The sequence below is a fragment of the Callithrix jacchus genome, chromosome 3, assembly GCF_049354715.1.
Source record: "Callithrix jacchus isolate 240 chromosome 3, calJac240_pri, whole genome shotgun sequence".
Classification (NCBI taxonomy): Eukaryota; Metazoa; Chordata; class Mammalia; order Primates; family Cebidae; genus Callithrix; species Callithrix jacchus.
The window spans coordinates 48,808,894-48,835,010 of record NC_133504.1 but is presented as its reverse complement, the minus strand read 5'-3'; the positions used below and the strand labels follow the sequence as shown (position 1 = coordinate 48,835,010).

The window sequence follows — 26,117 nt, the reverse complement described above, 5'->3', positions numbered from 1 at the left end:
ATTGCTTGATGTCCTTTTCCAGAGCACTTTAGAATAACTTGGCTCAAAGCACTGAATTTGGGGAATATTCAAGACTCCAAGAAATTAGTGCTCTCTAAAACAGCAGTTGAATGGAGTCATGAGGGTCTGAATTAATTTTTATAATTGTTTACTGTTGCAGTTATATTACAAATACAACTAGCTACCATTTATTTCTGGTTACTGTGTGCCAGGCACTGTGCTGAACACTTTATAAACATGATGTCACAATCTTTATAGTACAGGCATTGTGGTTCTCATCGTACACACGAGAAGATGAGATACAGTGTGTTAGGAAATATGTCTAAACTTCCATAACTGTTAAGATTTAAAAGCCAGGAATGTGCTATTTCAGATCAGCATCTGTGACTTGCTAGCCATGTTAATCGGGATGCTAGTATCTTTCTCAAATGCTAATACAGGTGGAGTATCCCTTAATAGAAATGCTTAGGACCAGAAGTATTATGAATTTTGATTGTGAATATTTGTATTATGTGTAATAGTTGAGTATTACAAATACGAAAATCTGAAATTCAAAATGCTCCAATGAGCATTTCTTTTGAGTGTCATGTCAGTGCTCAAAAGTTACAGATTTTGGAGTGTTTCAGATTTCAGAGTTTTGGATTTGGGATGTTGTATTCAGCCTATACAACACAGAGCTTATTGAGGGTGGGGTTGGTGTTTAGAATCTTAGACATATTTTATGCCTCATTAGGACTTGGCATGGTCCAAGGAATTGATTATATGTGTACAGTGCCAAATTTTATGAAAAAATTTTTTTCCTTCAACTTTTAAGTTCTGGGAAACGTGCAGGATGTACAGGTTTCTTAACATAGGTAAATGTTTGTCATGGTGATGGCTGCACCTGTCAACCCATCACCTAGGTATTAAGCCCAGCATGCATCAGCTATTCTTCCTGATGCTCTCCCTCCCCCTTCCCCCCCTGACAGGCCCCAGTGTGTGTTTCTTCCCATGTGTCCATGGGTTCTCCTTGTTTAGCTCCTACTGATAAGTGAGAACATGCGGTGTTTGTTTTGTTTAGTTCCTACATTGGTTTGCTGAGGTTAATGGCTTCCAGCTCCATCCATGTCCCTGCAAAGGACAGAATCTTTTGAGGACTGCATAGTATTCTATAATATATATGTGCCACATTTTCTTTATCCTATCTATTATTGATGGGTATTTGGGTTGATTCCATGTCTTCAGTATTATGAATAGTGTTGTAGTGAACATAGACGTGCATGTATCTTTATAACAGAATGACTTGCGTTTCTTTGAGTATATACCCAGTAATGAGATTGCTGAGTCAGATGGTATTAATATTTCTTTCTAAATCTTGGAGGAATCACCAAACTGTCTTCCTCAATGGTTGAACTCATTTACACTTGCATTTTCTGGTGTTTTGATTTTGACTTTTGTTCATCTGAGACAAGTGTAAAATAATGTGGAATGCCTATATCTAAATCACTGTTTCTTAGTCTAGGCTACACAAAAGAATCACCTGAGGAGCTTTAAGATGTAAACCAAAGAAAACCAAACAGACCCCAAAGCCTGGTCCCCATTCCAAAATACTCTGATGTGAGCTAAATACTGCCTAAGATTTCTGGAGACCAGCCTGGGGTGGACCCAGCCCTGGGATTTGGACTGAGATGCTGGGAAGGACTAAGGTCAGTCCTCAGCAGGGTCTTATTTTGCTTGGTAGTCTGGCTCTGCAGATTGGGGTTGCCTCCACATCTCACCTCCCACACCCTTTCCCCAACACCCTTACTTCAAACTGGAGGAAAGAGGTGGGACAGTTTTCAGCATTTGCACCATTCCAGTCAGTATGATCCTAGAAGGAGGTGTGTTTGGAAGGTTGTCATCTATCCAGCACCAGTTGTTGGATTATAACTTTTTCATTGCTAATTTATGCTTTGGATATACTGGCTCTGTGTATGGTTTGGTTTTCTATTCTGGTGACATCTCCCGGAGCCATTGGCTGTATTTGTAAACATCAAACATATTAATGGGTAAGCCAGGGAGCTGTTTTAAATGTTGGTTACAGGTGCCTTTTTTTTCCCGCATTGGAGTCATGTTCCCTGGCTTTTTTCTTCTCTCCTTCACTATTATCGGACTTCTCAACCTAACTGCTCTCCGTTCCCAGCACCCCACAACCTTCTTACATCTGAGCAATGACAGATGGCAGTAAACCCAGCTGTGGATGGTAGTCCAGGCAGCAGAGGGTTTTTCAGGCAGATAGGAGTTTGCTGTTGACCAGAGCGGCCTACTGGAACACAGATTTGTGGAAACACGGTGTTAGCAGGTTACCAGTTGGAACAATAAACTAAATGTTCACTAGCACATGTTTGTCTGTAGTAATTGAAATCATTTTTTAAAAATTTCATTTACACATGAGGGGGCAGTATGGGACTATAAAGGAAATGCTCTCTTGAAATAGCCTATTTATATTGGTATATAATAGTTTTTAGATGTGAACTTTTAGACTGTTCAATTAAAACTCCAACATCGTTGTTAGTTGTTCAGCAATACACATATGTAAGGGATACGCCCTCACTTGTATCACAGGTTGTGTGCCGCTGTTTCTTTTAATATTAAAAATATATAAAACAGCGGTGGGACAATTACACAGTACTTTTTTCCTAAAATTATACTTTAAGTTCTGGGATACATGTGCAGAGCGTGCAGGTTTGTTACATAGGTATACATGGTGGTTTGCTGCACCTATCAATCTGCCCTCTCAGTTTTAAGCCCTGCATACATTAGCTATCTGAGGGTTTTATATTCATGTATTGTTTAAAGCTAACTGACTTTCTTCCTGTTTTCTGCTTCCACCTGAGGAATGTCAGCCCTTTGGAGATGCAGCTTCTGTTACGTTGATATCTCTAATGTATTTTACTTTATGACTTTATCGAAGGATGAAGGGCCTGCAGTTTTGTTGGAAAGAAACCTCTGAACTGAGGTCTCGGCAGCTATGGAGGGTCTATTATCAATCACTTCTGTATGATATACTTTCCCTTGTGGCACAAATTGGTTTTCTAAAAAGAAATTTGCTAAGCAGAGGAGCAGCAGATTTTAATTAATGTTATTATTACTGATATATGAATGACATTGTAGATAAATCAAGGTGCTACTATTCTGGGTTTCATAAATGAAAAGGGAAATAAAAGAGGGGTTAGAGAGTATTAAATGAATTGATAAAATCTAGAAAACATTTTATGAAAAATATAAATGGGAATCTAGAAAGGTAATTTCATAAGCATCGGCTATTTTTAAATGTGTAAAAAGTATTTGCAGTCATCTGTTTCTGTTTACGTAGTTTGGAAAAAACTGAGACCAGCGTTTTGGTGTAAATATAACCTGTAAAATGTAATGGAATATTTGTTTTTAATGTTTTATCCTGGCTGCTTCCTTTGGAGATGAAGGGCTGTGGTACTGTCTATACCTGCTAAAGATAGTTGTACTTGTTTAGTTTTGGAATGACTTATTTGATGTGTAACAATCTGATGTTGTTTTGACTTAAATTTAATCAGAGATTTTTATTTTGGAATCTTCTGTTAAAAATATAAAAGGCTATGACCTCCTCCCTTCATTTGAAGGAATGGATTTTGGGCTCTAGCCTGAATTGAATGAACTCCAAATCAAATGTTGATACTGGTTTGCATACAGGTTTCTGTTCATGATACGTAATTCATGTCCTCTATGCTTTGATGGCAGATTTTTCGGACACCGCCTGATACCACATTCCCTGAGCCCACCTGCCTGTCGTCATCACCCCCGAATGCACCACCAAGGCAGTCGAAGAGACAAGGCCAGAGAACCAAGAGGCCCGTGGCCGTCTACAATCTTTGTCTTGAGCTGGAAGATAGTAAGATGTTAATGATATTTTTTGCTTGATGGCATGTTGAGAGTATGGCATATCATATATCCTCAGGGCAGGCCACAGTTTTCTGTCATCTGTGTTTTAATTGCTTCTTCCCTTAAGATTATAATTTTGAGATTAACAGGGAGAATGAAGCTTTTTTGTCAGGGTGATAACGCAAGTTTCAGTTTTGTTTGTCTTTGTTATGCGTGGTTCTTTTTTTATTTTTAAAAGACAGCTTAAATTTCTTTTTTTGGAAACTTGTGTGACCTCCTGTGAGGTTACATAACCCTGAGACAAATGGAAGGGGAACTAAAATTAAAGCAGATCTTTTATGAGAGAAGCGGATGGAGTCTCATGTTAAATGCATCTAGATTAAAGGCACAGTTCACCATCGCACAGACGTTTACAGCTTATGTGTCTTACTTGCCCCATTTTTCTGACTTTCACATCAGGCAGAATGCTTCATCTTATGGCAGGGGTGGCAGGTTGACTTGCCTATCCAGGCCAGGCTTGTGGGAACTGGGCTGCAGTGGAACCCTGGCCAGTGGAAGTTCTCGTGTCCCATCCGAGCCACCCTGTTCCAGCTAATCGTTGCCATGTGGCCGTGTTGTTTCAGTGTTGCCAGATTGCCCAGTTTTTACGAGCCTAGAAATCTAAGTTTTCAACACTGATCCATACAAAACAAGACTGGGAGCTGTGCACAGGCCTCCCACTGCTGATTTGTAACCATGTGGTTATTGGTGTGAGAATAGGATGATTCTGGTATCCAAACTTGGGTTTTCAGCGTGCAGCCTGAAGCTGTGACTTGTGTTCTGAGGCCTTTCTCTTTATTGAAAACATTTGCTGAATTTGAAAGTAGACTTCATTCTTCTTCTGGTCCTTTAAGAAAAAAAATTGGGAAGGGTGAGATGATTAGCAAAGGAAGGAAGGGGATGAGGATGGGAACAAATAACGGTGCCATTGTCATAGGTGTCTGCATGTGCATATGGCCAGGTGGTTAATGTCCAGAGATTCACGAAAGCAGGTGGCAACTGTCTTCAGCTCACCTGACTTACAGGCATCTCTAGAAAGACTCGGAATGCCTCCTGTAATGACACAGGTGGTTTAAAACGTTCTGGGATTCTTTTATATTGCTTAAGACATACATACATATGATACAAATACTCGTTTTACAATCAGATACTTAATTTCCAGTGGAAGGGCATGAATCATCAAAATTAAGCTATAATTTCAGAACTTCCTTTTAGACCTGATCCCAGCTAACTTTTTAATTCTGTCTCTTTCTCATGTTCATTCTTTCTCAGCAGAGTTGCTAATAAGGAGTAAAACTGACTGGTTTGAATTGTACCCTCTCTTACATCTCACTTGTCCTCTGGTGGAAGTGTTCATAAATAGTGAAATAAGCAAATGTTGGAAAGTAGGAAAGGAACAAGAAATCAAGAGGACACAGAATACCTCAAATGGCTCATTGGCCCTTGAGCAAAATGGAATTGACTGTTTTATGAGGGAGATGATTAAAGAAGGACATTTTTGTCTTAGGATCACTTCTACTATTTTGATGTTCTTAGCAATGGAATAATAATATCCGGTCACATTTATTTAGTGGATTCACCTTTTGATCATTGGATTGCTAAGTGATTATTAATGGTAAGAAGCTTCTGTAGTGGTATTTGGCACCATCTCTTATGGGAACACTCAAGTTAGTGGATAATCATAGCCTTCCTAACTTGTAGGTGATAAAATAATTCGTTACAATCACTTGATTTTTAAGGGAAAAGATTGTCAGGTACTCAGCTTCTTTAGTCTGGTTTTTGCATTCATTATTTATATGATTTGTTCTACATTTTGCATTTTATGAAGTATTTTATAGCTTTATATTCATCCTTGGTTGCAACATAAGGTCTTTTTAGTTTGTTTTTTGTTTTTGGAAAGTTGTCAGAATTGGGAAAACTCTTAAGTTTGGTCATAGAGTGATTTAATCTTTTATACTTTATGAAGTATTTTATAGCTTTTATTCATCCCTCTTGATTGCAACGTTGGGTTTTTTTTTTTTTTAAGTCTTCAGAATCAGGAAAACTCTTAACGTTTGGTCATAGACTGATTTTATCTTATCTTAGAGGTTATATGATAAGTCAACTTAAAACTATTATTCTTCCTTGCCCTCATTTATTTGTAGTTAAGATTTAGTTGTGTGGAAAAAAAGTTATTTCAGAGAGAACAAAGTAAGGTTTGTATTTTGTTGTAGTCTTTTATGTTTTACATATTATAGAAAAAAAAGAAAATGAAGAAAAGTGAGTACATTTATTTGAAAGGAAGCATACAGGAAAAGAATACTAAAAATACTATTCATGCTATTGAAAGTCACTTAGCATATTGAAAACTTTACTTTCAAAAGAAGGTATATTGTCATTAGGACTTAATTTTTTTTTAAGTAACTTGAATCATATAATAGTCAAAATGACTTGAAGGTTTCAAAAGGTTTAATATCTTTTTCTGTATTTTTTTCTTATTGTTAGCCGTGAAGTGACTTCCCATGTTAATCTAGTTTGGGCTAAAATATGCATTATAGACAACTTTGTTTGATTATTTTTCCAAATGTTCTAGTTGTAATGGGACAGATAGAAAATCTGTATATGAATATGCTGACCCCCTTGACTCATTGTAGTATAAGTTAAATTTGACTTAATTGAATCCAGGATGAATAGTTTTTGCTTTAAAATTAGGTAGACTATCTGCCAAGATTCGAGGAACTGGCTTGGATGACTGGAGATTTTCTTCAGCTCTATGATTTGGTCAGAAATTTGGTATTTGAGTGAAGTGGTTTGTGGTACGTTATTTCTTCTTCTACATTGAGTAGTGTATGAAACTATGTGATGTACCAAACAGCCAATCTTGGAACGCACTAGGACTGGTTTTAGTTCAGCATCAGGCAGATCAAAAAAACAGCAGAGAGTCAGCTAACCTGTTAGAGCATGAGCCACAGTAGGATAGGCCTGGATGCAGGAAAACCCAGCCTGCATGAAGCGGGAGGGGAGATCCTCTGCTGTGAGACATGCTTTTTGTTATGTTCATTCAACCTCACCCTGACTCCCAATTGAGGGATGACCAGTTTAATTAAATAAACTGAGTATCTTTACTTTGGTAAAGACTTCCATTGGCATTGGCACATTTAGCCATAGTCATACTGTGTATGCTCATTATTTTTCTTTGTAACATATGATTAAATAATATTAAACTTACTTGCAAAAGACTTTAAAATTCTACATACTTGCTTAAGGATGTTTATTGATGATTAATATAAACTAAAATGGATATAGTATCGGGCTAGTTTTCTTAAATTAGAGCAGCTGTTAAATCTTTTTGAGATTCTCATCTTTTATTTTGTTGAAGCCATATTGCTCATTTTTCATATAGCATTTCATAATCTCATGAACATCAAAGCTGAGTAGATTTGGCTAAGTCAGTTATGAAAAAGCAAAATATGAGGTAGACTGCTAAGTGGTAAAAAGAAGATTAGAAATCAAAGGTTTGCTTTCATTTCATTTTCAAGTTATATCCCATGTTTTTATTTCCTTAGAACTACTAGTAAGATAACTCAAAATGTTAAGTATGTGTTGTGTGTGTGTTTTCTCTTGCCCACCCCAAATGCACGTCCTTACAGTCTCTTACATAAAGAGGGGGTGTTGTGTTTGTTGTAATTCCCCCAAATACAAGGAAAGTTCAGGAGGCTATATGAGATCAAAGTGATCTTTGTTATTTTTCATTCAAGGCAAAAGAAATTTTAAGCAAAGATTTGGGGAGTTGGGGAGAAGAGGATTACCATCTGAATCTCTTTCTTTATGCTAGCTCTAATTTTAAACAGAACTAGACATTTACAGAACTGGATTTTATATGTATCTTCTTGTGTAATTAAGTATTCTGTGCCTGTCTTCTTTTGTAACATAATATAGCAGCTTACTTATTTAGCAACTTAAAAAAATATGACTTATAGCGAGTTGAAAACAAAATCATCTTGCAAGCCAATTGGCAGGATTTAATAGCATTCGAGTGTTGGTCTTACTTGGGTATCGTCGGGTTGGCACTTTAACATTTGGATCATGAATTTGCTAACTGCAGCACATTTTGTTGAGCATGTGTTGCTGTAGTCCTACAGCGTGGTAGATACCGTGATGAGGATACAGAGCCTTCTCAGCAAAAAGTGAAAATACTACTGTTGAGTGGGGCAGAGATGGATAAGCAGTGAGACGTGACCATTTCCTTGGGTCCCACGTAGGAACATACCTTGATCTGGATGAGTCTCTAAAATCAAAGTAGGGCAAATAAGTCATATATAGAGGTCCTTTCAGCCTGAGTAATATCACAGTAGAACTTTGAATAATTAACTAAAATTTAAATATCACATGTCATCTAGAGCAATACTAATGGTATAAATTAGCCATCTTAGGTAGGTTGAAAGAATCTGGTTCAATTTTGAGGCATGAGCAAGAGAACAGAAAACTAGAAACCAGGCCACTGTGAGGTCTTTTTAAATGTAGACTTTTAATTCTAAACGATGGAATGCTGTTAGCCATTTGGAAGTTTTTTTTTTGTCTCTACCATTTATTAGTGTTTTTTATTATACTAGATATGAAAATCAGAATTATACCACATGTCTGTTGAAGAGCTTTTATATGCTCCACATCTTGCCACACAGTTTTTCCTTTCAAGGAGCTGATTTTCTATTCCCATTCTGTTCATCACTACAGTGAAATATAAAACAACATGGTAATAAGTGCCCAGTGCTAGCTCTGAGGAAGGGAAGTCTGTAGGGGAGGCTTTCTGGTTTCTTTGAAATGAGCTATTTTGGCAGTTGGGAGGGAAAGGGTTTCAGGTGAGGGAAGTAGCATGACTGAGGCATGGCATTAGCAGAGAGCCAGAGTCAGGTGAGAGGGCAGGGGAGACCCCTGATTAGAAGGGGACAACGTTTAAGATTGTGAATGATAGCTGGACCTGATATGGAAGACTTGGCCAGACCTAGGAGAGACAGCCTAAGGGGGATGAATGGGTGGACTGGAGCGTGGGCCGGGGAATTCTGACTCTATACTCATGGGCAAATTGTCTACCCTCTCTAAATCTATTTTATTAGCTACAAAATCAGGGTAATAATAGTATCTACTACTGAGGATGATTGAGAAGGTTCAGTTGTGTGTTTAGTATAATGTCGGGCACATAGCAAGCACTTGAACTCAAGCTGCTGCTGCAGGGTAATATTCTTAAAGCCAGAGAAAGGCACTTTAGTTTTAAAATGTTAAGAGGAACCACTGAATATTTTCAACAAGGGAGAAGAGTTATAACATTTTGAAAACAATATTTAAGGAACTTAATCTGACTTAATCTGCCAGTAGGAATCCGAAAGGCAGCTGTGGTAAAAGGCTGATTATGTAATTTAGGCTGAGGTTGATGTGGGCTTGAATTAGCACTAGGAAGCAAAAATAAAATGGATATCTGGGAGAGATGTTAAAGTGAATTGGGGACTTCTTAACTGACTAGATGGGGAGGTCAAGACAGATGAAGTGGACATTATTAGCCCCCGTTTAGGCTCATAGGAAAATCTATCATTGTGTTTATGTTTTTGATTTTGTCATCAGTTTTTTCCTTGCAGCTTAAAAATAGACAATTTTTCCATCAAAAGGAAGGAAACATGACATTTTGTTAGTGTGTTCAATATGTATTCTTATCTGTAACTGCTTTGAAAAATAGGTTTAGGAAAAAAGAGTGTGGAATGTCTTGGTATAAATAGTGTATATGGAAAGTCAGTGGAAAGAGAGAAATAGTAAACAGTTACTAAAATGTTCCATCTTCTTAGAAAAAGAGCAGTCTAATAACCATGAGCAAAGTAGAGCTCATTTTTCTCCTATTTTACCTCACAGGGACATATATCCACATTCATCCATAGGCTCATATTAAGGGATGGGAGGCCACTCACTACAGTGAGACCTTTATTTCATTAGAAGCCAAGGTTGGATAGCTGACATTCACAGCAGCTGTGCACTCTGTAATCTCAGTTCCCAAGAGAGCATCTATAGAATGCCTCTTTATGAAAATGTGCTTTCATAAGTGAATTATAACTACTCTGTGTTTCCCATGATGTTAGCAGGATGCTAACTACATGGAAGTGTGAAAAGTACCACTGGAAAACCATTGTTGGCATGGATTTTCGTTGACATTCTGTAGCTATTGATGTTTCCTTGTAAACATGCTATCAGTTTGATGAAGAATTATAATCAGTCCAGGTAACTGAGCCAAGCAGATCTTGGTTTTAAGATTGGCAATCTGTCTTTTCTCTATTCTTATCATTTTTTATTTTTGCATGGCATTTCATGGGTGGGCTCTGGGTAATAACTTCTCAAGCCCGGAAGCCTCTTGCCATCTCATCGCAGCAATGTTATGATTCCTTGACATGGAATTACTGTGTTGTGAAGTTTAATCTAAGACCAGGCTTGAATGTGTGACAGCATATGTAGACAGATTATTTCTTAACTCACTTTTACAATGATGAAATCAATGGGTTGGAAAAGGCAGCCAGAAAATTCAGGGCTGTAATTGAGTTGTGGCGTGCCTAGAAATTATGTGGGTTGCCTCCCCTGCGTTGATGTCTCCTCAGAAACCTCCCTCCGTGCTCCCCCCACCAATGCTAGTGACAAAGTAAAAGGCAACTTCTTCTGTTGCTTCCTATGTAATCTTAACTGTGCTTCTGTGTGGGATGCACATTTACCCCTTTCTCTGAAGGAGGACAAAAAAGGCTTATTTAATGCCTTAAAAAAATACATAGCTGCTTCCGTGGTGAAAATAAGTTCATGGCAGGTAACTTGGATTTATAGAAGAGAGAAAAATTCTTTAAAGCTTGTGTCCCTGTGGAGTGAGCTTTTTCTTCACTTCTAATAGCTTTTATTTTAATTTCTAGTTCTGAATTCAAGCAGCTGTCACTCTCTTTACAGCCCCCTTTGAAACTCTTGTGGCGTAGGAGGTAGCTGGGCTGTCTAAGAAACATCTTTTCAAACTAACCAAAGTATTGTTTATCCTGAATGAAATGGAATTTTAAGGCTGTCAAGAGTGACTGATTTGAAACGTTTTCTCTGATAGCCAGGAAGATGAGCAGAAATCTTCAGGGAGAAGGTATTTCTCTGTGTGGTCAATTCCAGGTGACTTCTATTGCTCAGAAAGCTCTATGGCCCATGATTAAATGACGATGATCTAAGAGTGTGGTGTACAGTTAATATAACAAAGGAAACCTGTGGCCAGTTCAGTTTTGCTTCCCGAATTCTTACAAGCTGTTGAGGAAAAAGAAATGATGCAAGACCGAGTCAGTGCCAGAGAATGCTCCTCGTATTTATCATTTATCTCCAGTTGGCTTTTCGTAGCTTGGGGTTGCATCTTTGCAGCCTGGTTCCCTCTGCATGTTTATTCTACCTTCCTCTGTGCCTTCTCAGGCTGTACTAAGAAGGGTTGCATGGTCACCTTTAGTTGAAAAAAGAAAAAAATAACCCTTTAAGCCTATTAAAATGAAATTTGGGGCCAGGCTCAGTGGCTGGCTTCTGTAATTGCAGCACTTTGGGAGGCCAAGGTAGCAGGATCACTTGGGCCTGGGAGATTGGGCTGTGGTGAGCCGTGATTGCACCACTGAGCCTAGGTGACACATCAAGACCCCATCTCCAACAAGAAAATAAAATGAGTTTTGAGGCTGGCATTTTGGATCTGCGAATAGTCTTTAAAATCAGCAGCACAAGTTTTAGAGCATGAAATGTTATGATGGTAATGGTTTTTACTTTTTCTTTTTAAGAGAAATAGTGATTAAGTCTCTATTATCTTGGCTATTTTAAAGGAATACTCTTGTTAAAATGTTTAGTAGTTCAGGAGCATGATACAAAATTTGGAGAGTAGTAACATTGAACAGTTACATATTAGCATATTATATACCAAGTGCTGTAATATTGCTAATATTTATTAATCTTAGATAATATTCAGAACAATCCTAAGGGTGGTATTATTATCCCTATTTTATAGTTCAGGAAACTGAGGCGTAGAGAAGGCCAGTTACTCACCCATCTCTGTGACAGAGCTAGGATGGAACCCATGCAGTCTGATTCCAGGATCTGGGTTCTTAATCACTCTACTAGAGTGGTACACGTAAGGGCAACTATGAACTTCTCTTCCCTAGTCAGCAGACATTGCCCTTTGTCTTGTGGGTCCCTAATGGTGTTAGTTTTTAATTTTACGAATGATTCTTAGTCTTTCCATTAAAGAAATGGTTTGTGTTGTAAGGGAGTCAGAGCTGTGGTCCTGAATCAGGAGATAAAGGAGAAGGAAGAACCAGAGAGGACTGTGGTTTTAAATGTGGGGCATAAAACACTGTAACAAGCATGGCCCCTCCAGGAGAAAAGTCCAGGTTTACTTTTTATGAGAGAGGTGGGAGGGAAGTGACCCATTTTACTTCAGTGATATTAAGTACTGCAAACGCATCTTGCTGTAATTTATGCAACCACTTACCTAAATGAGCAAACATCTGGTCTTGGATTGGTTGTAGTGAGGATATCTCAGGTACCTGTTGATTTAACAGGCTGCTAGAAATTTGGAAAGTGAACACAATTTGGAATTTGATGCTGCCTGAATATATGAGATTTTGCTGTTTTCTTTTTTCTCCTCCTCCTCCTTTTTTTCAAAAAAAAAAATTAAAAATAAATAATATATTCCCATGTTTGAAGAATCAGAAAGTATAAAAGGATACAAAATGGAAAGATCCATTCCATGCCATTGACTCAGTGCCTGCCTCTGCAACCATATCTGAACCACTCATGTTCATGGGTTGAGCCACATAAAATTGCCATCTTGTAGGTCAAAAAAATTATATCAGCAATTTCAAATGTTCCCCCCTCATATTATAGGACAAACATTGTAATTTCATGTAGTTCAACTTGTAGAACTACATGAGAATTTCATGTAGTTCAACTTGTAGTTTCTGAAATTCTACTTGAGTAGAGATGTAAATTGGATTGATGATCAGTTATTAGCAAGTTAGTACCTCGTGAAACTGCTATTGGTATATGCCGAACATGATTGAATATCACCAGTTTTGTGTGGTTCAACTTATAGTTTCTTACCTATCCTTCTAGAGTTCTTTATATATAAGTGTATTAGGGTTCTCTAAAGAGACAGAACAGCTAGGATAGAGGTACATATGAAGGGGAGTTTATTAAGGAGTACTGACTCACATCACAAGGTGAAGTCCCACAGTAGGCTGTCTGCAAGCTGAGGAGCAGGGAAGCCAGTATGAGTCCCAAAACCTCAAATGTAGGGAGGCTGACAGTGGAGCCTTCAGTCTGTAGCTGAAGGGCCTAAAGCCCACTGGTGTAAGTCCAGGAGTCCAATACCTGAAGAACTTGAACTCTCGTGTTCGAGGGCAGGAAGCATCCAGCATGCAAGAAAGATGAAGGCTGGAAGACTCAGCAAGTCAAATCCTTCCACATTCTTCTGCTGGCCTTATTCTAGCTGTTCTTACAGCTGATTAGGTGTTAATCTCCTTTGGCAACATCCGCACCGACACACCCAGGAGCAATACTTTGCATCCTTCAAGCCAGTCAAGTTAACACTCAGTATTAACCATCACTATAAGCAAATATGAATATGGATTCTTATTTACTCTTTTCTTCACTGAAGAGTCAGTTCTGTACCTTTTTTGTTTAAAATTTTACAGTATAACTTGTGTTGCTTTTTATGTCAGTGCAAAGAGAATTTTCTGCTTTTTTCACTGCTGTGTAGTATTCTATTCATTCTGTTAAATGGATGTACTCATGAGGACCTTGTATTTTTCAGCCCAGCCAAACACAGATGATGCAGATGTCTTACTCGCCACACATAGGCTTCTAGCCATCCTGGGATGATAAAAGATGTTTCCATAGAACTAATGTATAGTATGCTTTTGAAAAAAGTTTTAAAATGGAACTTTCAAAAATAATCTCACTTTTAGAAAAACTTTGTATTTAAATGTGCTATAAGCATACAAATATATCTGGAAAAATAATCAGTTATAACAGTGGTTATCCTTAGGTGGTAAGAGTTGGTGATTTTCTTTATACATATTTGTATTTCCTACTTGTAAGACACACACATAAATACACATGTACATACCACATACATTTATATATGTTTAGTTTACAAACGTTTCAGCTTAACTCTGAAGCAAGCTGTGTTTCATACTTGGTGTGTCGGGTATGCATTTAAAATTTTGAAGTGGAAAGAATGAGAAGCAGACTTTGGAAAGAAAGTGAATGGGATCCCTTTAACATGAGCTGGCCAGAGAGACTTCATTGACACTGACTGAGAATGACTTCCTCTTCCTGTTTTCCTGTTGGATTTCACGTATCTTTCACCTTTTGCCCAGGCTGCTCTCTCATGGTCACGTTGTCCTGGCATTCTGGGGGTCCCTATTACTGGAAATACGTAGGCAACAGAGTTTTATTGAATGGTTGATTTGCTTGTGGTTAAGTTTGGATTTAAACAAACTTGGGTTTAAAATTCTCTCAGCAAATCCCCCTGTAAGCCTCACAAGTTTGGACAATAAAGTTTTGACATGGTTTTTGCCAATAACAACTGAATTAATGGATGTAAACCAGCCAATATATAGTAAATATTGAATAATTTTAGCTTACATTTTCTTGAGAGCCTGATATCTGAAGCAGAAGAGCTTCAGATACGCTTTTATGTTTGGTATGCTTTCAAATAAAATGTAATTTAGTCTTTTATTTTTGGTTATTTTTGTCCCACATTATACCTAGGTTTATTGGTAACTCGCATCTCCCTCTGGCAATTATTCTTTTTTGAGACAGAGTTTTGCTCTTGTTGCCCAGGCTGGAGTGCAGTGGCGTGATCTTGGCTTACAGCAGTGGCGCAATTTTGGCTCACTGCAATCTCTACTCCTGGGTTCAAGCTCTTCTCCTGCCTCAGCCTCCTGAGTAGCTGGGATTACAGGCCCCCACCACCATGCCCAGCTAATTTTTTTTTTGTATTTTTAGTAGAGTTGGGGTTTCACCATGTTGTTCAGGCTGGTCTCAAACTCCTGACCTCAGGTGATCTACCCACCCTCGGAAAGTTCTGGGAATACAGGTGTGAGCCACTGGGCCTGGCCTCCATCTGGCAATCAATAGTAAGGAACTTTCCGTTTCCTTAGGTGAGAATAGCTAGGGGAGGACAGGTGAAAAGCAAGGAGTCTGGCAGCCCTCATCGTCTCAGCTGGACTGGAGGTTGTGCTTTGAGCAGAGTGCTCTACATTTCCTGAGCTGTCAAAGTGGCAGCTTTCTCAAAGTTTATGGAAGACAGTTTGATAAGTATCTGATTAGTTTTTGGTTCCTAAGAGTAATAGCACATGGTTGTTATATTTTTTGTTTGTTTATGTAGACAAAAATTTTAGTCTTTAAATAATGTGCCAGGAGTGTGATTATGACATAAAAATGCTCTTTGCTTTATAGAGCAAAGCAATTTGCTTTGACTTCTATTGACATTGCAACTGAACTGGTCTTACTTGCTTTATAATTGAATTGCTGCAGATTTCCATTGACCTTTGCGAGAGGTAGAGGTGGTTTCTGGAATTGTAACCTGATGCCTATTAGCTGTTGCTATAACTTTATAATGGATTGTGTATTTTTTGTCATGTGATTGGTTTTAACAGCTGATTCTCTCATCAGCTTTTCCTGGCATGTACTTTGGCATATTTTAGCTGTCATAGTAGCTTTTTGGGGCCATCATTATGCTTAATTTCTTTAAATCTTTGGGCAACAGAAAATAAAATCTTCTTAAGTTTATGGCGATTTCATCATCTTTTCATGCCTTAATGTGACATGTTAATTTATAGTTTAGGAGTTGCCTTTTCGTTTTTGAGGGAAATGCAGAACTGTTTGTAGTTTTGTTTCTGTGCTTTTGGGATTGAGGAGTAGGAAGGTATTTTCTTGAGAAGTCACATTTTTCTTTTTCTAGAGACGATTTCAGATACGTTAGCCAAGTGAATTATTACCTAGCAACTGACTGTCATTCATCTGTATATTAGTTGGCTTCGTTATGGTTCCCATTATGGCCTGCCTTGTTTCAGAGGGAAAATGAAATGGGAGGAGCAGGGTCATTACTTGAGCTTGTAGTGTAACTGAGTGTTGGGCTAAGTGGGACTTTAGGAAGCTCTCTACCATGGGATAATTATAACGTGCATCTCAGTGCACCTGTCCCTGCTGAGAAACACCGTTACCTTCTTCCCTTAATGGGCAGTTGGCAGGGTTAATGTTTTAATCTTTCACCCCTTTTTTCCCTAATGTAAGACTTAAGATTTTCTGATAAAGAATCTGGACTTTTTTTTTTTTTAAACAGTAATCATGCAATCTATGGACAGTAAAGAAGAATTTCCTTTGAATGGTAGTGTAGAGTTGATTTGCTTTTTTAAGAAAGATACCCCGTACATTCGCAATTTAAAAGGTTTCATTTTAAAGTCAGACTTAGTGTTCTGTAACCTGTCTTTACTATTCTAATTTGTTTAATAAAGGAACTGTGTGTGTGTGTGTGTGTGTGTGTGTGTGTATACTTTTTCAGTTAAGGAAAACTAATGTTTAAGATAATATGATAGAATTCCCTGGCCTAGGTTTTGTGGAGGATGAGAATAAATATCTGGCCTGAAAAATATCTCAACTTTAATTTTTGTCTTGCTTTGGACTGTTTCTTTCCGTAGATCTTATCTGTTAAGTGCCTCTGTTGATAGTGCTTCGTGAAGAAAGTTATCTCACTTCAATTCCTGAGCCATTTTAGTTGAAGTTGTGTTACAATTTGGCTGTGTCCCCACCCAGATCTCATCTTGAATTGTGGTTCCCATAATTCTCACATGTTGTGGAATGGACCCCGTGGGAGGTAATTGCATCGTGGGAGTGGTTACCTCCATGCCGTTCTTGTGATACTGGATGGCTTCTCAGGAGATCTGGTGGTTTTATAAGGGGGCTTTTCCCTTTTGCTTGGCACTTCTTCTTCTTGCCATCATGTGAAGAAGGACGTGTTTGCCTCTCCTTCTGTCATGATTGTGAATTTCCTGAGACCTCCCCAGCCATGCTGAACTATGAGTCAGTTAACCACTTTATTTTATAAACTACCCAGTCTCGGATAAGTCTTAATTAGCAGCGTGAGAATGGACTAATACATGGTGACTAGCATAGGGAAAGATGGAGGGGAGTGCCAGGTTTTCTTTGGCTGGTTAGGTGTTGATTGGGTTTTGGACCTGACTTTGACCCTTCTCAGCCATGCTGCTTGGACTGCTCTTCGTGCTCTGGTCATTCCATGTATAGATTACAACTTCTACCTAGACGAGATCCTGGAACACCGTGACATTTTGGTCCAGCTAAGCTTCTGGGTAAGCTCTGAAGAAACAAGCCCATTCAGTTTTCTTTAACAACAAGGAGTGGGCTACTTGGAAAAAACCAGTCTTAGATAATCCAGCTAGGTGAGAAAGGTGGTTTTTCTGTGTTCTCTGGTAATGATCTTTTTCAGTTTCCCTCAGTCGTACAGTAAGTTTGAATATCTGGTCGCCTTCTTTCGGCAAGCTAATAATTATTGGAGTGCTAGGGACAAGATGCAAAATCAAATACTGGACAAAGCTGTAATCCTGCCTTTGGGGCAATAATAAATTGTAAACTGTTCTGGAAGTCATGCTCCTTTATTCAGAATTGGAAGACTTGAATGTTTGACTGTCCATGACAAACTACCGTCCCAGTAGTTGAAGGCAAGTGGATGTATGTACTTCTAAGACTTGGTTAGGAAGGAAGAGGCTATGGACAGCTAGAGCATCTTTGGATGTCCTTCTTAAAACAGAATGCCTTATTAGATGGGTCGTTGTTGTGATCCAATATGACATTCTGAGATGTCTCCTTTTTTAGTGATTAAGTAGTATACTTTGTGTTACCACATTTTTGGAAACAGTGTGGTGCACTCTACTCTTTCCAAGCACCAGATCATTAAAGAATGGATGTTGGCTGTATCCTTTGATCTATGTCAATCTTAAAATCCAGTTGTTGGTTCCATCTCCTATGTTGGCTGAAGCTTTTCACCAGCTCCTAGACAGATTTAACTTGATTTATATAGGTCACCTCCACATTCATTGTTAAAAATTAGGTTTTATTTACAGCGTCAAGTCCAAAAGCATTTGAACTGGGGTAGGAAAATAAAAGTTTTGGCTTATTTTAGTTTTCACTATTCAGTGTAGCATTAGGTACTACTTTTTGGCATGGTATATAATAGCAACCCAGACCCAGCAGAGTAGAAATTATGCCAGAATATACATGAAATGAGTTTGGCAGTTCTGTTTCTGACACTAGACACCACTCTCCTTTTCGTTGCCCTGAATGTCCTGGGTAACATTAGGAGGAAAGGCCACTATGGTTAGGAGATTTTATTGTCATAGTATTTGCCATGTGGTAGAAATTAGGACATTATGACTATCTCCTGCTTACTTCAGAGATTATGTTTTAAACAGGCTTATACAAATTAGCCAAACAAAACTCATCCTACTGCAGCATTTTATAATCCCCTCCATTTCAGGCTCTTCCTGTAGATTTTCTTCTGGAAGCTGTTAGTCTCCTGCTGTGACTTTTTTCCAGAGGTGTTGATCCTTGAGGGTATCGTTTCTCCTCCCCCACCTCCTGAGCCCTGTTCCAATACAGACATTGAGAAACATTGTGGTTGCTGCAGTCCTTCGTGGGTATGGCATCATTAGAGCAGACACATCATTTGGGCAAAGAAGCCATTGAAATACGCGAACCAAGAAATTATTGGTTATTATTGGGTGGCCCTATTTAAAAGATAGAAAATGCAGGGTGACAGGAGGATGAATTCAGGCACAAGTGGAGAAGGGTGTGAGGTGGATGTTAATCGGGGCAGTGTGCTCGCCCCCTGCTGGTGAAAGAGTTCATCTGATTTTGTTTGAAGCCACTCTTAAGTACCATCGACGATGATTAAGCCTTGAGATTTATTTCTCTGTATTTAAAGTGAGCTTTTATATTTCAGATGACATTTTCTCATCGATTTTCACTGTGATTTGGAGATTTTTCTTCCCTCAAAATCTTACATCCAATAAATTAAATAATAGTTTTTCACTATTATGGGGTAGGTCATGTGTATTAATTATAGTGTACAAGTAATTCCTATTGAGTAAACATACTAAAATAAAAAGACATCAAATATATTTCAGTAAATTCTAGTTTCATCGTCAACTTCACATTGATTGAATTTAATTTCAATATTTAAACAGTGATGACTGTTCTTTGACTACCACTATCTAGGAAGATTACCTGTTTATATGGCATAAGAATGTTTTGAGCCTTTCTTGTTTCCTAACAGATATTTTAAAGCCATAAAGCTCTATTTGGCATTTTTTGGCATGTTTCACAAATTTTGATGTGAAATGTTTTTATGATTGAGTTGTAAATATTTTTATTATAATTTTCTTTTAATCATGTTTAGTTAACCAGCATATGAATTATTTTGCATATTGGTCTGAGAACAGAATTTATATATTGTTTATCTAATGGAATTTGTTAAGACTTTATACCCTTCCTTCAAAAACATTTTCTGCCAGTCTTTGATTATTTTAGTCTTTGATTATTTTATTGTGAAAATAAAGCACTTGTTCATGTGCTCAAGCTCATGAAGAAATCAGACTAAGGAGTGAAATACAGTTGCTATCACCAAAGACATGTCCTCTTGACCAATTTTGTCCAGCTTTTATAAGAATGGATGTTTGTGCAGGACTCCTAAATATTTGCAAGAGAACACTGCGTTGTATTTAAAACAACAACAAAACAGCAACACCGCTTTTTAAAGCCAGCTTGCTTGGCCTGAAGACCCCTCAAAGTTCTTTTACTTTTCCACATCTTCTTCCTTGTTCTCTCCATCCAGTGCTGTGACTTCAACTCTCTGTGTGTGACTCTCAGATCAATAAAACTATCCCAGGCTTCTCTTTTAAGTGCCAGGGTTGTATGACCAACTTTCCCCTAGATATTTTCACCCAGATTTTTTATCGATACCCCAAACCCAACATGCCTACAACTGGTCTTATCTCCCTCACCCAATATGCTCCTTGGTTTTTTATTCCCTATTTCAGTTTATGATTCTACTGTATACCCAGTTCTTAAACCATGGATGTGAGGCTCATGTGAAATTTCTCTCTCACCCTTCACTTCTGCTCACTGAGTTCTAATGACTGTCATAACTGAGTATCTTTTGCAGCTTTTCTCCGTATCATATCACTTCCCTGCTTAATCCCTGCAATACCTTCTCAGTGTCTGCAGGGTAAATTCATATGCCTTTACATTAGATATACAGTTCTTTACCCTATTTCATGCATCTGCTGTTCTTCAAAAAAATCCAATTACTTGTGGCTCTGAAAATGGCCACATGCTCTCCTGTTTCTATTCTTTGGATTTTGATATTTTCTCTACCAGAACCTTTTTCCTTGAAACTGGCAGTAATTTTTTCCTATTCCTGTTGCTGCACTCCCACATGTCTTTCACTCTTGACACAGGCAACTTTGAAAATTCCCTTTTTCTGGGCCTCAGAGCTCCTTGGCATGACCATATTACAGCACAAACCACCTTGTTTGTCTTTGACTTACACTCTGGGCATCTTTGGGTTAGGGACTGCTTTTCCGCATGTGTAATGCACCATCGGTGATGTGCCTTTGTACATAAGAAGCTCAGTAGATGCTAGTTGGGTGAATCAAGTGGATTAGAGGTGCTTGTGGCTTGGAAGGGGAGAGGACGAGAATCCAAAACTGTGTGCAGATTTTGTGAGAATATGTTGGGGTCTTCAGGTTTTTTTTTCTTCCCAATTTCTAGAGGCAGTGACTCTCCTTATTCATGCTGTTTCTTGCAGCAGTGAGTCTGCTTCCTGAGGACTCCTGGTTTGCCTGGCACTGCATTGTGTCTCCACCCTGACAAAATGTACAACGGAAATGGGCACCTAAAACCAGGTTGTGAAACCAGTATATGATGGTGAAATGCACAGTTGTTGACTGCATACACTGTGACAGAGGAGGACTGGGTCAGAAGATGAGGGGGTTGGCAAGTACTTTGTGGGACTTAATCTGTGGATGCTGTGAGGAAGTCAGTTTCTCTTCTAATCGGTGGTGGTTCATTTTCCAGTGAGTGTCTTCGAGTCTGTTTGTAAATCCTTTGGCACTATTTTTGTTCACTCACTGGAAAAGCCTTTTTACCCAGTGGTGATTTGTCTGTTTGAAGATGCCCTTAAAGGTGACACCTAAGGGAGGAGACTGTGTGATCACTCAGAAGAAATGATGGGGGGAAAACAATTGTGTCTCTGACTATTTCTCAGTTTTAAGTTAGTTCCATGGGATATAAAATCTTTATTCCCAGCCAGGGGTGGTAGCTCACGCTTGTAATCCCAATACTTTGAGAAGTCAAGGCAGGAGGATCACTTGAGCCCAGAAGTCCGAGACCAGCTTGGGCCACATAGGGAGACCCTATCTCTAAAATATGTATATGTATAATTTTTTAGATATGTAAATATAAATATATAAAAGTATAAGGAAAAATACATATGCATTTTCTTTTTTTTTGAGACGGAGTTTCGCTCTTGTTACAGGCTGGAGTGCAATGGCGCAATCTCATAGAATATTTTTTAAGTTTTATTAATTTCATACTAGTTAAAAAATGCTAATTTGATTTTTGGTGAACTCAAGTTTCAGAAATGGTTGTAAGTATTTAATATTTATGTACCTGATGATTTATTCTCCCTCAAATGCAGTGATTCTCTAAGTAGGTGAGCTTATTCCTGAATAGTAAAGGAAGAAGGAACTGTATACACTTGGAAAGTTGGTGAGGTGTCTTCTCCTTTGATCAGCCTGTGTCAACATTCCCTTCTATCAATATTATTTTCACTTGAGGTTTCGGATTGCCACTGTTTGGCAGGAAGGAAGAGAGAACTCTCTTAATAGAATGTGATTTAATATGTTGAATGACAATTTGTGCTGTGTCAGTCTGCTTGGGAAAAGGATTAGAGGCATTGTAAATGATCTGCTGTATCTGGTTGTAAAAACATTTCAGGCATCTTTCAAAAATAGCATTAAACCCCTGGTCTCCAGTTCCCCAAAGTTGCTTCTCATTGACAGGTTTCTCTTGGTAGGAGTGAGTCAGGGAATAAACCTGTCCCAGACTCTCCTTTGCTACTTCTGCCATGTCATGCCCTGCCTGGCTGTCAGGGCACGCAGCCCAGGGAGGACTGAGGGCCTGGGTCCAGCCTCCTGCAGCCAGGGAGCTGCTGGCATCTGACTTCTGTGAAGGTGATCCTGTTCTGCTTCAGAACTGATGACAGTTTGCTATGTCTGGCTGAGCCCTGAGGGCCGCTGTCATGCCAGGTCAACATTTGGGTTTACTCTGTACTCTGTGCTGGGGTTCCATTTGAGACTCTTTTAATTTTGAGGGGAGTCATTGCTCATGATGACTGAGAGAGACTGGGAAAGCTGGAGGCCAGCCCCTTGCGGCCCTTTCTCCGAAAAAAACTGGATGGAGTTGAGCTTGCTGGGCACAGGGGATGATGGGGTGTTTGTTCCAAAGTGGACTGTATCCCAGAAAGAAAGTAAATTAAAAGGAAATCATAGCAGTGGTCTACCAGTGGGTTTTGGTCCATTTGCCTGAAAATTGGCCCTTCTCTTGGAGCAGAATTTCTCCAATTAGCTAAACGTTTTTGTGGTGAAGGGCTGTGGAAAAGTGGCTTCACTGAAAGAGCAATCACAGAGTCTTCTAGACTTTATAAGTAGAGAGACTCAGGACAGGGAGAACTGCCCTGCGGAGATATGGTTCATCTCTTGCTCTGCCATGTCCCCCAACCTCCCTGGGAACACACTTATGAAAGAAAGAGTTCAATAAACTCTTCCTTGGAGCTCCAGTGGCATAATTGGTTAGCACGCAGCACTTAAACAGAAAACTCCCTTAATAGAATCTTCTGCACAGGGTCCTCCAGGTGTCCCCCTGCCCAGTACCCCCCATAAACAATTTCTTCTCCCAGCCATCACCACCATCTCCAACTCCTGCTTCTTTGGATTCAGTTGTTCTAGATCTCCATTTCTAAGATTCTCTGGCTTAACCCTTAGTTATAAGCTGTGTCAGGAGTCAATTAGAATCATTTTGCACAATCAGTTTTCAAGATTAGAGTCTGGGGAGCTAGCTTAATCAGAGCCTGGAGTTTCTCTTGTGCTTCATTTTTAGGAGAATTGAAATCCATCTAAGATGTTTTTTGGGAGCAAGGTCCTTGCTGTTGCTGGCATTCATTCTTGCTCTGTTTCCAGGTCCTGGGACTGGGGAAGCATGAAGCTTTAATCAGCTAGAAGCTGTTGGTGGCAGGGGTTATGGACCTCTCTGTGTGCCACATCTGCTTCCATAGCAGTTTAGAACCATCGCCATCTTTATAGAACATTGCTGCCTCTGCAGGGTTGCCTGGAGCAGTTAGTATTGCCTGGGAACTGAGGATTAGGCCAAAGGGCCAAGCCTTGATGGGTGCAGATCAGGTGCATTTTATGGTAGCTGGGAGAAAGTACCATGAAAGCAAGAAGACTAGAAGAGGGAATAGCTGCTCTTGTGAGCTCTCTTTTCCATCTTCTGCATTTTCTATCCAAGCCTATAATGTGTACAAATAATATACTAAACATATTTAATGAAATGGCCCTCTGTGAATGCATGTTGTGTAACTCACTTAAAATTTTTTTTAGTTTCAGTTTAAATTCATCCTGTGCCATTACCACAAAGCCTTAACTAACACTTTTGTAGAACCCCCCCAATGTCCAAAGGGAAATGGAAGTTTGTCTATGTGTGGGATTTTAATGTTGGGGTATTTATTAGAAATCCTAGATACCAACTCAGAAGATAAGCCCTCTTAGAGTTGTTTAGCTTATTATGCGTTAAGTGGCAACTGAGAATGACTTAACCAGAAAGTAAGAAGAGGTTGACTCCACAGGGCTGGTGTGCTTCTCTGAGCTATTCTTGATTTCAGTGGTTTATACCTGGACTCCTTATAGATGAGGAAGTCATTGTGGCCACCATTGTGGTTTTTGTCTTCCATTATCTGATTTTGATCATTGTGTTTTCTTGTAGGGAAAACATTCCTCACTGCATATTATCTATGGTTTATTTTAAGTATCTTTGATTAAAGAAAATATAAAGACAGGATACCCAGATACTGTCAGGCTGAATTGCAAGTGTACTTTAATAATTTGATTGATCGAGTAATGCCATATAATTATTAGTGGAGATTTTTTCTGAGTATTTGTTTGAAATTTAGTGCTGTGCTTTTTTTTCTCCTAGGTGACAATCCTAACCCTTCTAAGGAGGACACCCCTACCAGCAGTCTGGACTCACTTTCCTCCCCGTCTCCCATGACTGCAGCTGTCCCTGGGCCTCCGGGACCAGACAAAAACCACCTTCTGGCAGATGGAGGGAGCTTTGGGGACTGGGCATCCACTGTGTAAGTAACCATGCTTCTTTTTGGTGCTGAAGGGAGGAAGCCATGACTGTTCATTTTAAAGTTTCTATGGCCAGTGACCAGTGGGTGCTGAAGCCGTTAGATTTAGGAACCCTTGTTCTCTTATTAGAGGGTCCACCAAAGGGAGAAGCGTCCTTAAAATAGAGCCTTTCTTGAATACTCTGTGTTTCTAGTATGGAAGGGGTAGATGGATGATAGGCCAAATCTGATTTAAGTTCAGTTCCTGGGCAGTTTTGGATTCTGCTAAGGAAATTTGTTACTGTCCCAAACAAGATGTTTCCCCACTAGTTATGCACCCTTCTAGAGACGTGAGAGTGCATGCACTGATGGACAGACTCTTGAAACTGTCTACAGAAAGATGTTTTACTTAGATGAATTTCTGAGAGCATGATGCTAGCATTCTGTTCTGTTTTGCTCCATTGTGTCCTGCAGAGTCGAGACTTGATGGTTGACATATTTGATTTTATCTTCTCAGTTTGGTTTAGTGCTAGGCATGTGCAGATCAGCTCGAGTATATTAGGACACAGTATTAATGCAAATGAAGTACCTTGAACCTGTTTAACTCTGTGAGGCTTGACTGGCTGTGTTGACCAGGGCTGTGGAGTAAAGGCAGGATGGTGGTAATGTGGAACCCAAAAGGACATCATGTTTCAAACAAGTGCTCATGGAAGAGAAAACTCCACTAATAATTACAAGGCCATACTGGATTAGTCAATAACATTTTATCTAAAAATACATTTATAATTCATCCAGAGAGGTTTTTTTTTTTTTTAATGGAGTTTTGCTCTTGTTGCCCAGGGTGGGGTGTGCAGTGGTGCAATCTCAGTTCACTGCAACCTCCGCCTCCTGGGTTTAAGCAGTTGTCCTGCCTCAGCCCGCCAGGTAGCTGGGATTACAGGTGTACGCTACCATGCTTGGCTAATTTTTGTATTTTTAGTAGAGATGAGGGTTTCACTATGTTGGCCAGGCTGGTCTTGAACTCCTGACCTCAGGTTATCCACCCGCCTCAGCCTTCCAGAGTGCTGGGATTACAGGCATGAGCCACTATGCCTGGCCCATCTAGAGTCTTACAAATTTTTTTTAAAGCCAACGTTGCTTAAATTATAGATAACGATGTCATCTGACCCTAGCTGGGCATTCTTGGGACTTTAAATGGACTGGAAAGTGTTCCTCAGATTACTTGCCTTTTTATAGTTACTGCTGGATTCACATGAAATGATTATGAACTTATTAAGTATTAAGGGAGGCTGGGAAGCATTTGGTACGCCAAAATTTTGGGGTGACCTGAAAACTTTGAAAATCTGACTGAATCTCCAAGTATGGCAACACATTCTTCAGAAGAGGTTTTTCCTGCCGGTGTTTTCATCTGAGCATATTTTTTTATGCTGAAGGTTGTGGATTTAAATTCTATGTTACTCAGGTATGCTTGCCACCTTTGCTGTTCTTTTTCCACAATAAAAATTGTTTCACTGTAGTACTAGAAGCAACAAGAACAGTAGTTACTTAGGCACGCAGAATCTATAATCCTGGTTTCATTAGAGGTGGAATTTAACCTGTGTGTGTGTTTTAGTGAAAACCAGATCCCTGCCTTTCAGTAAGTGGACATCACAGGCAGTCATCTTTCTTCCGTGCTGGTTCTGCAGAAAAGTGACATTATGAGCCACAGTACGGCCAACACTCAATTCACAAC

The 26,117-nt window shown here is 39.1% G+C and overlaps 1 protein-coding gene across 6 annotated transcripts in view; it reads left to right on the top strand.

Moving 5' to 3' along the window:
• The window catches only part of ARHGAP10 (Rho GTPase activating protein 10), a 345,584-nt gene that overhangs the window by 295,021 nt on the left and 24,446 nt on the right, over positions 1-26,117 (top strand). For all 6 annotated transcript variants that reach the window (XM_078366438.1, XM_054252873.2, XM_035294477.3 and 3 more), the window contains 2 exons: positions 3,733-3,883; positions 24,250-24,409. In XM_078366438.1, the coding sequence (XP_078222564.1) occupies positions 3,733-3,883; positions 24,250-24,409 (311 nt within the window). The remainder of the gene's footprint in view (positions 1-3,732; positions 3,884-24,249; positions 24,410-26,117) is intronic.